This window comes from Paramormyrops kingsleyae, chromosome 2, assembly GCF_048594095.1.
Source record: "Paramormyrops kingsleyae isolate MSU_618 chromosome 2, PKINGS_0.4, whole genome shotgun sequence".
In the NCBI taxonomy this organism is placed as follows: domain Eukaryota; kingdom Metazoa; phylum Chordata; class Actinopteri; order Osteoglossiformes; family Mormyridae; genus Paramormyrops; species Paramormyrops kingsleyae.
In genome coordinates this window covers 16,465,820-16,475,331 of record NC_132798.1, presented here as the reverse complement: position 1 = coordinate 16,475,331, position 9,512 = coordinate 16,465,820, and the positions used below count along the sequence as shown (strand labels likewise).

Here is a 9,512-nt window from a genome sequence, read left to right as displayed (position 1 = left end):
TTCCAGTATAATCAAAAAAAGCTTTATGTTTCACTGTTCACAAATCAACTTTGCCGCCAACTTTTACAATCATACTAACATCAAAAACATAGCAACGATAAAAAGATCACAAAAAAAGGAAAATAAAAACAAATTTAAACCATTATTTGATCAACATCTCGACCACATTAGAACAGGATAAATTATCTGATGATGGACTGTCAAACAATAAGGATCTTCAGCATCACACCTGACAAGTTTCATGCACTGTCTCTGTCCCACAGAGATTAAAAAATGAAAATTATCACATGTATATAACAGGCAATAAGACTGTAGGTAGCCATTTCAGGGACTGGGTCAGTTTAACAGTCCTTCAACTCCAGATTTGAGTGACTTGTTTAATGAAACAGCATTTCTCATCCACCGGCATCTGTTTAAAACACAAAACTAATGCTGAAGGCATTCTTACTGGATTATAAAACCAGAGTAGTTCATTTAAATTCTTTTGAGGAAAAAATATATACACACATAAAAAATTAGGATTAAACATTTAGAAAGAATTGATCAGATGCTTTGTGGGAAAGGCCCCATTGTCACTGCTTATGCCAAACTGGTCTCCAGTTGATCAGATGTGTCAAAGCTTCACTGTGATACGACAATGGGAAACCAGCAGACATCGCTTCGCTTAAAACACCAACTGATCCAAGAAATGAAATACAAGTCAATTCAACGTTTTATTATTGGACAGCATGCAGTTATTTCAGAGTCACTCTTTTTGCCACATCTAACATTTAAAACTTAAGAACAAAAACTTAAAAAAGGGCCCAGCAGAGGTGGACTCAAAGTCCCACAAGCCACCTCACTCGCCTCCGTTTGGCAGGGACAGCCGACACCCAAGCCTGAAAGACCTGCCATCTACTACCAAGCTCCCAGCCCCAGACTTTGAGGAGGTCTGCATTTCCCAGGTTTCCGGAACACTTTGGAACACTGGGAAACAAATGGCCAGGCAGCTAGTTTCAGAAAGCAATAAACTTGTGGCCCAGGTGTGGCAGGCAGCTGGAAGTGCAGCTATAGGTCATGATTCCACCAAGACCCAAATTCTCCTCCTATGAGCTATAAAAAAAAAAAAAAAAAAAATGAATGGCACAGCCCAACCCCAGGCCAAACACTGCTGACCATGTTCCTCTACCCTGCCTCACCCTCGGAGACAAGCTACAGCTACATACCAACAAGGTCATAAAATAAAAAAAAAAAAAATGAAATAAACCCTTGCCCCTCCCATTGCCTCTGGCATGCCAGAACTCACGCCATGCTTGCTCAGAGAGGTCATCGTGGGAATGTTAAAGAGCAAACTGTGAGAAAACATGATGGAGGAAACGCTGCAAAGTATGGCAGCATCTCACAGATGCTGAAAACACTCCTCTCTCAGGACGTGAGAAAAACAACCACAGACTGACACACGGGTTAAGTACATCTAAGATGAGTGCTTCTGCATCGCGGTGATTATGACTTCCTCATACAAATATCTTAAAAGGGCCTGCTAACAACATGAAGGTGTGAGTGTGTGTGTCTGTGTGTGTGTGGGTATATGGTGCTAAGCAGGGTAAAGAAAAAAGAAAAAAAAGCTAGTAAGTTGTTGTTCAGTGGACTCCTGATCTGCGCATGAAACAGCGTTTGTTGTGTGTGTGCACGAGCATCAACAGCAACAGTGAAATTTACAGAGCTGTAAAATGGCGAGACCATCGCACGGCCCTACGGCGTGTAGGCGGGCGGTGGCTGGAACTGGTTGGCGAGGTCGTAGTCGGTTGGGAAGGCCTCGTTGCTGTCCTCCATCTCTGAGAGCAGCTCCAGAGCCTGCTCCTCCTCCTCCGTGGGGTAGTGCCGCAGCAGGTTGGCAGCTGTGGCCAGGATGGAGGCTCCGCCCGCTCCCGCCACCAGGTAGAAGCTGATAGCAAAGGTGACGTAGACCAAGGAGCCATGGTACTTCTTGTGCTGCTGCTGGAGGGACAGGATGAGCTCCGACGCCCAGTAGGAGAAGCCGATCACGGTGGCACACTGGAGCACTGGATATGGAAATGGCAAGCGGGCACAACTCAATTTGACTTGTTTTTAAATAGTGCCTTTCATAACAGTCACCTCAAATGTGCATTATTATTAATACATTATTAATTTATGTATAATAAATGATTCACAATACAGGAGAAAAATGGAAGAGAAAGAATGCCAGAAGACAGAGGAGGAGACTAACCAAAAACACTCTAGTAAGGAGAATAAAAAATCCTCTGGGGCTTGAGCAGCAGCCAAGCCGCCCCTGGGCATGCTAGCATTATATAACACAAAGACAATGGTCATGCTTTTATGAAACCAGCAAACTGTAAATACTGTCAATACCCATCAGTGAACCAGTTCTCCATGCAGATTTATGTATGCAGGCAGTCGGCAAAATCAGCTCACGGGGGGAAATGGACTTTTATCGGAAATCTGCTTGCTCAGCTTGCAACTCCACATGCTACCCGTGCATATGGAATGTTTTACTTGTCAATACAAGCTGAGTTTCACATTCTCGGGGAAAGACAATTTCAGCGGGACTTACAGCAACAACCGCAGGGCCATATGTCTGTGCCGAGTAAAGGGAAGCAGCAGTTCCTGAATTTGCCCCCAAATACCTACAGACTGCCTCTGTGTATATTTCATCACAGCTGCATTAATGACGGACCTGAAGATCACATTATTAGTTTGACCAAACTATTTAGTAGCAAAAGCGAATAAATGTATGGAATGCCTGGGGGTTCTCAAGGAGACATTCTGGATGTCCTTAAAACATGCATTAAAAAGTACTGGACGATAAGCTACATTTTTTACTATGGATGGATCCCTTTCTAAAAGGATTGTGGATGGGGGGGGGGTCCTGTTTCAGAGAGCTGCTGATTGAGAAGCACAACCTGCTGACACCTAGAAAGCCCTTGTCATATTCACACCTGCCTGTCTGCCCCACACAGGAAGACCAAGCCGATATTCCCCGTACCGGTCAGGATGTGTGCAAACGCATAGCGGCGAGTGATCTTCAGCGCTGGATGCTTGGGTCCAAAGACATCCAGCAGGAAGGCGGTCAGGCTGCATAGGATGCCCAGGAAGCAGAAGGCAGCGATGACCCGGAGGAGGAGGACGGTCTGGTGGTTTACGCAGAAGTCTGAAGAAGAGCAGCGAATCAGTCACATGAGGGCGGAGGAATCGGCATGTGACGTCAGCTAATGGGGGACTCGCCCCAGCCTTGTTGTTCCCTCCACACTTGGCTTAGAAATCCTGGCACCCAGAGATGAGAGCTGCACTGCCAGAGGCAAAGTTTCACACACTAACTCAATCAACTACCCTATAATGCAATTAAATAACCATTTTATAGTACATCTCCAAAAATAACCTTAAATGCACTTATTTAAGATCACAAACATGGCTGCCAGGAATGGTCTCTTGATCATAACTGCTGACTGCACTTGGATGTTTAATGTTAAAGCTCTACTCCCAACAAGGCATCAGAAACGACATAATCAAACGGAGAGTCAATGAAAGCAAGAGTACAACAGACATAAAGCTCCCAACCTTTGTAACATGAGAACATTTGGACATACAAGATCTTTATATGGCAGCTGGATCAGTACACTTACAGTGGCGTCTATTCACACAGGAACATCAGACTGGGTCGGGGCGACAGGTATCACTACTTTGCTGATGCTGATTATACATTATGAACACAGGATACAGTGCTACGCTGTGAGCATTAACTAAGACACTCAAGGAGTGTGCACCGTTACCGCCTCCTGCAGGCGGCCAACATCTCTCACGTGTTTCGGATCGCGTTGTATATATACATTTAAACACAGCTTGTGGTTTGCTATAGACGGCCGGATGTATTACTGATCATTTACTGCAACAGTTCTAATTCACTGTCACATGACAACATACACTTACTGAGCTCCCTATCCTCAACCCCGAAAGTAGGTAATACAGAACGACATGAACCGTACCTTCCAGAAGCTTCGGGTCCACGTATCCAAGCACGTCGGCCACCCCGAGCTCCTGCCTGGGACACGTCCCACCGTGGACGCGGAGCCAGGCGGGTTCGGCCAGCGCCGTACACAGCGCGGTGATGGACAGGGCTCCGGGCAGCGCCGACACCAGGCTGCGCTCCGGCTGCTTGGGCAGCGCCGTACCTCCCGGGCCACGTCTGCGCCGAGTCCCAGGGAGAGCGCTTCCTGGTGGGGCGTACATCCTTCCCGAAGCCCCCTACAGCCTTGTCAGCGTCCTTTTACAAGACCTAATCTATAACACTCCTATGTACAGTTAAAACAGGGTGGCGGAAACGTTGCGTTTTAATTAAACGTAATTAGTATTTACTTTAACGACACACGATCTGACTGTTGTGATCCTCGCTAATCGATTTAAAAAAACAATTTATCCTTTAGTCAGAACCCAAACACGGGCCCAAACAGCACAGAAAAACCGGCCGGAAAACTACCTGTCAGTTAACACACTACAATATATAACAGAGCCGTATCAGACCACGGTAAGTCTACAATGACAACGGATACGTTCCTTAAGAATTTCTTTGTTAAATTAAGATTTAATAACTAGTGTTTCGAATTACTTCCAGCTAAAACAAAACACAAAAGGCAAATTCCGCTTCCTTCCTGTTCTTGGCAAGTGACGCATCCGTTCACGTACTATCGAGTGCGTGCGTCACGGCTATGTATGTTTTGAAAGGCATCTTGGGAGAATGAGTTTAATTAAAAGATGAGAACGGCTTTAAACAAATTATTTTATTACAAAAACAATTATGACAATATAAGAAAATACACATGATATGGCTTTTGAAAAGACGAATTACATGTATATACGTATAGAGATTTTTTTATGTCCCACAATGCACTTCGAAAGGTGGTTTGTTTATGGCGAGGCTTGATAACTGGGAGTTGTGGCCTGTAGTTTGACAGTTTTATAACGGTGTAGCTGGACTTATAAAGCTACCTCCGAGGAGTTCTACTGGTTGTCTGCTGCCTTTAGGGATCGCAGCAGGCCGAATCGTCTGTCTGTGTGTTTGCGCGTTGGTATAGCGTTTTGCGAACATGAAGGACGCGTTGCAGTTGCTGTGTAGGTTCACCGCCCATCCAGATTCGCGCTGCTGGTATGTGGCGTGGAGCCCAAGCGGCAGCCTGCTTGCTTCATGTGGCGGCGATCGGACGATTCGAATATGGGGCAAGGAAGGTAAGTTCTTCATTAGTGGTACTGCCCTTACTGTGACCACCCATACGTTTATTGCCTGTACAGCGTCTGCACGCTTGGTTGACTTTTAACGTTACATACAGTTTTAACGTATTTTGCAAGCACCAAATTACTGCCATTGGTTTTAAACGTTTTAAAGGGATTTTTAACAGGAATAAATTTGCTATGTGGAGGCATGCATACGGTTTGTGGGGGAATATGTCTGAGAAGATAACGGTGATAACAGAAATGATAGAGAAATATAGATAAGACCGTAAAAACGCTTCCCAAAAAGTTCCGCATTCAGCTATGGGGCGCTATAGGAAAGTTGTACGACTCATACGGATGTTTTCATGAAACATCTTAAATTTAAAAACGTTTTTCACCTATAAACACAAGGCAACATAGCGTCACGTGTCATGCTTTTTTTAACACTTAGGTTACCCATTACCCTTTTACAGACATGTTTGGTAACCGTGACAGAGATGTTGTTTTGGGTGGAATACAGAGGAAATAACACATCACGCTTATCTGTTCCTTTCCTCTTTGTGGTCTCATGGCAGGGGATTCCTGGGCATGTAAGGCTGTCCTGCAAGATGGACACCAACGCACAGTCAGGAAGGTCTCCTGGTCCCCATGTGGGAACTATTTGGCTTCCGCCAGCTTTGACGCCACAGCCTGTATCTGGAGAAGAAAAGAGGATGAGTTTGAGGTACAAAAAGAAGTGTAGCCAAAGATCAGTGTTCACTTTCTGCAGGGATCCTCCTCAGTTCCTAGTTACTCTGTCATGTTTCCAACCGTGTTTTATTCTACTTATCCTCAGTCCAGCTACTCTGCTCCTCCTTCATGCCCTTCTCATCTTTCCCTTGTTTGTGGCTGCATAAAACCATGAAAAATTTACTTTTTCCTTCTGTGTGTGACCTCTCTTCCTCCCCCAACCTGTCATCATGTCATCCTCTGTCCCATTTACATTTGCATCTATATATTTAGCAGACACTTTTATCTAAAGCATCATACAAGTGAGGCAAATAGCACGTTACAAACATGGCTGTCAAGAAGTCGACTGGGTGTAAGTGCAGCTAGGCTGAGCTTCCAGTGAGTGACCTGGTATACGTGTAAGCAGGATTGGAGCAAGAGCCACACATGTTCCATCGAGGTCTCCCTCGGCCATCTTCCTTGGCCTGTATGCTCGCTGACCTCTGCCACCCCATTACCCCCCCCACAGATTGTCACAACCTTGGAGGGCCACGAGAATGAGGTGAAGTGTGTCGCCTGGGCCCCATCAGGCAACCTGTTGGCCACCTGTAGCCGGGACAAGAGCGTGTGGGTTTGGGAAGGTGAGGTGCCCCTTTTGGATTCGCTGGACTTTTGTTCTCAGACAGAGGAGTGAGCAGCATCCCTTTAAGAGTCTTGCAGCCACATGGTGTCCCAGCCTGGCAGTGACATGGGTTTCTCTCTCTCTCTCTCTCTCTCTCTCTCTCAGTGGACGAGGAGGACGAGTATGATTGTGTCAGTGTAGTGAACACTCACACTCAGGACGTGAAGCATGTGACCTGGCATCCCACCAGGGAGGTACGTTCCACCGTCCCCGCCTGATCACATTTTTATTATTTTGAGCATGATCAGTCCCCCCCCCTAATCATATAAACATAGTAATAATATAGTAGTTACTGTAAATCTAATAAATGTGGTTCTTGATGTGGATTATTGGTGCCACTGTTGTGGGCTTTGCTCAAATTACGTTACTGAGTTGTACTCTATGTGTTCTGCTCTGATTGGATCATATCCTGACTCCCCAAGCTTCTGGCATCAGCCAGCTACGACAACACGGTGCATCTGTACCAGGAGGAGGACGACGACTGGGTGTGCAAAGTCACGCTCGAGGGACACACGTCCACCGTGTGGAGCCTGTCTTTCGACCCCAGTGGACAGCGGCTGGCCTCCTGCAGCGATGACCGGACTGTGAAGATCTGGAGGGAAAACCAGCCTGAAGATGTGACTGGTGGGGGTCGGGGGGGTGGGGTTTAACAGTCGATTCTGTTTCATTCGGTTTGTTTGTCACATAAATTGAAAACATGCACCTGAAATTGTCCCTGCTCGTGCTTGATGATCATGAGTGTGTTGAATTCTGAAGTACCTAAAAGAGTATTGGAGAGGTCGTGATGGATGCTGGGAGTCACTCCTCCATAGGTTTCCAAGGTAACGGTTGCCTAGGGGATGGGCAGTCAGGTGTTTGATGTGCATTTCCCGTGTCTCCACAGGGATGGAGAGCAGTGGGTCAGATCCGGCCTGGAAATGTGTCTGCACTCTGTCCGGGTTCCACAGCCGGACCGTGTACGACGTCTCCTGGTGAGCAACCACCTTCAATGCTGCCAGTGTCACCCATTTCAAGAGCTGTTCAGTTACTGCGATTTGCTTCACATGGAAGTATCAAGAGCATAATGAGAAAATGCACCTATAAATATTGATAATAATCTTTGGCTGTATATATACTGCCCTACAAAGGCAAAACACTAACTATGCTGACACTAAAACTCAGAAAAAACACCAGTGTCCACCTTTATGTGTAGCTGGTAGGTAAATTATCATGTTTTCTTCAGAACTGAGCACAATTGAATTATGATGTATCATCAGAAGATAAAACCGAGCCTAAGAGACCTGATTTTGGTCAAAACTCGATTTAGATAAAATACGCAGTTACTGTGTTTTTGCAGTTTGCATCCAGTGATTTAAAATCTGGAACCGCATTGGTTCTCACTTTTCCTCCTCATGGACATTGTGACCTATGTAGAGTGAGAAGGACCCTTTAGTGAAAATTCAGCTTTGTCACGCCCCCATAGGTGTCGTCTGACGGGGGCGCTGGCCACTGCCTGTGGAGATGACAGCATACGTGTGTTCAGGGAGGATGCGGCCTCAGATCACCAGCAGCCCACCTTCTTCCTGTCTACCCATGTGCCCCAAGCCCACAGACAGGACGTCAACTGCGTCTCCTGGCATCCCAAGGAGGCGGGGCTGCTGGCCTCTTGCAGCGATGATGGTGATATTGCCATCTGGAACTACCAATCAGAGGCTTGATTCTGGGATCAGCCAATGGGACACAGACCAGCTACGAAAATACAGTTTTATTAGCTGAAAAATTAGATTTCATTGAACGCCAGGCTGAAGGAGATGGACAGGCTCTGCTTTCTTGCCCTTAACTTTCCTGTTTTTAGGTGAATTAAAAAGTAGCTAAAACACGATGAAGCCCAATGTCTGAAATAATTAGAAAACACTGATGAGATGCTGCAGGTGGGGTGTGACTGGGCGGGGTAGGCCTCTGTATCTATGATCAGAAGGTCGTCGGTTCAAGCCCCAGCCTTGGCAGAAGTCACATGTCTGTGGGCCCCTAACCCCCAGCACCAGGGGCCCTGTGCTGTGACCCCCAAACTTGCTCTTGCCAGCATATGTGTCTGTGGGTGTCATGCAGAGCAAGATGGGATAAGTGAAAAGGGGTACCTGTAGTCATTCTTCTGCAAATGTCAGTGTCACAAAGGTGGCTTCCCTAAGCAGATACTCGCTTTTGGGCTGTGACCTGCAAACTCTTACCTGTATGTGGGTCTGTGTCATGGAGAGAAAGATAAGTGAAAAGAGTTTTTGTAACTTCACAAATCAGTGTTCTACACAGTAAACAAATGGGTATTTGTTTGGGGCAGTATTGATTATCAGTCTGTATAGACAAAAGGTCTAACGATGGTCATTCAAGTAGGGAATCCACTTAATTTTTTTATTGGTCCCCATGGGGAAATTCTCTTTCCATCTCCCCCAACTCGCTCTCTGTAGGTGAGGGCAAGCTGACCACGAAGGGCAGCCACCCATAGCAGCACCCAGGGAGCTGGGGGTTAAAGGCCTTTCTCAAAGACCTGCAGATGTACCGAGGCTGGATAGCCTTTAAAAAAAGAACAATCAGAAACCTAAAACGACACCCAAGCCTACTTTCCATAGATTAGGTCAGTAAAGAAAATCAGGACAAGATTTTTCATTTGATATCTTTATTTCCAAAAAATCCTGTACAAAACAAAATCAGACCATCACATTTTCCTGCCCAAGAAATGAAGGATTAAAGAAAATTATCATGTTGCACTTTTTAATACAAAGACGTTATCACAATGTAAATTTGCTGATTACTCTCCATCAAACGCTTTGCAGAAGCAATGTTCTTGGTACTGAATCATGACATAAAAACAAGGTTCTCAACCCCAGTACTTTAATACTCCAGGGGAGAGGAGAGGGTGAGGATT

At 45.8% G+C, this 9,512-nt stretch overlaps 2 protein-coding genes across 2 annotated transcripts; one reads left to right on the top strand and one right to left on the bottom strand.

The window, feature by feature from the left end:
- Window positions 1–4,706, bottom strand: tmem127 (transmembrane protein 127). The gene is made up of 3 exons (XM_023836578.2): window positions 4,002–4,706; window positions 3,005–3,169; window positions 1–2,042 (listed from the first exon to the last, which is right to left on the bottom strand). The coding sequence occupies exons 1-3, from the start codon at window positions 4,243–4,245 to the stop codon at window positions 1,732–1,734; spliced, it is 720 nt and encodes a 239-aa protein (XP_023692346.1). The 5' UTR covers window positions 4,246–4,706; the 3' UTR covers window positions 1–1,731.
- Window positions 4,707–4,894: 188 nt separating this feature from the next.
- ciao1 (cytosolic iron-sulfur assembly component 1) lies at window positions 4,895–8,474 on the top strand. The gene is made up of 7 exons (XM_023836577.2): window positions 4,895–5,238; window positions 5,799–5,947; window positions 6,461–6,572; window positions 6,719–6,807; window positions 7,036–7,237; window positions 7,497–7,584; window positions 8,076–8,474. Exons 1-7 carry the CDS (start codon window positions 5,100–5,102, stop codon window positions 8,308–8,310), a joined length of 1,014 nt encoding a protein of 337 aa, XP_023692345.1. The 5' UTR covers window positions 4,895–5,099; the 3' UTR covers window positions 8,311–8,474.
- Window positions 8,475–9,512: the final 1,038 nt, after the last annotated feature.

Bases quoted from the DNA above. Each gene is read 5' to 3' on its own strand.
- ciao1 (XM_023836577.2), top strand. From the start codon at position 5,100: ATGAAGGACGCGTTGCAGTTGCTGTGTAGGTTCACCGCCCATCCAGAT. The intron at 5,948-6,460 runs GTACAAAAAGAA...CCCCCCCCACAG, and splicing joins GAAAAGAGGATGAGTTTGAG to ATTGTCACAACCTTGGAGGG. The intron at 7,585-8,075 runs GTGAGCAACCAC...ACGCCCCCATAG, and splicing joins ACCGTGTACGACGTCTCCTG to GTGTCGTCTGACGGGGGCGC.
- tmem127 (XM_023836578.2), bottom strand. From the start codon at position 4,245: ATGTACGCCCCACCAGGAAGCGCTCTCCCTGGGACTCGGCGCAGACGT. The intron at 3,170-4,001 runs GTACGGTTCATG...GCTCTTCTTCAG, and splicing joins GGACCCGAAGCTTCTGGAAG to ACTTCTGCGTAAACCACCAG. The intron at 2,043-3,004 runs GTACGGGGAATA...TTCCATATCCAG, and splicing joins GTTTGCACACATCCTGACCG to TGCTCCAGTGTGCCACCGTG.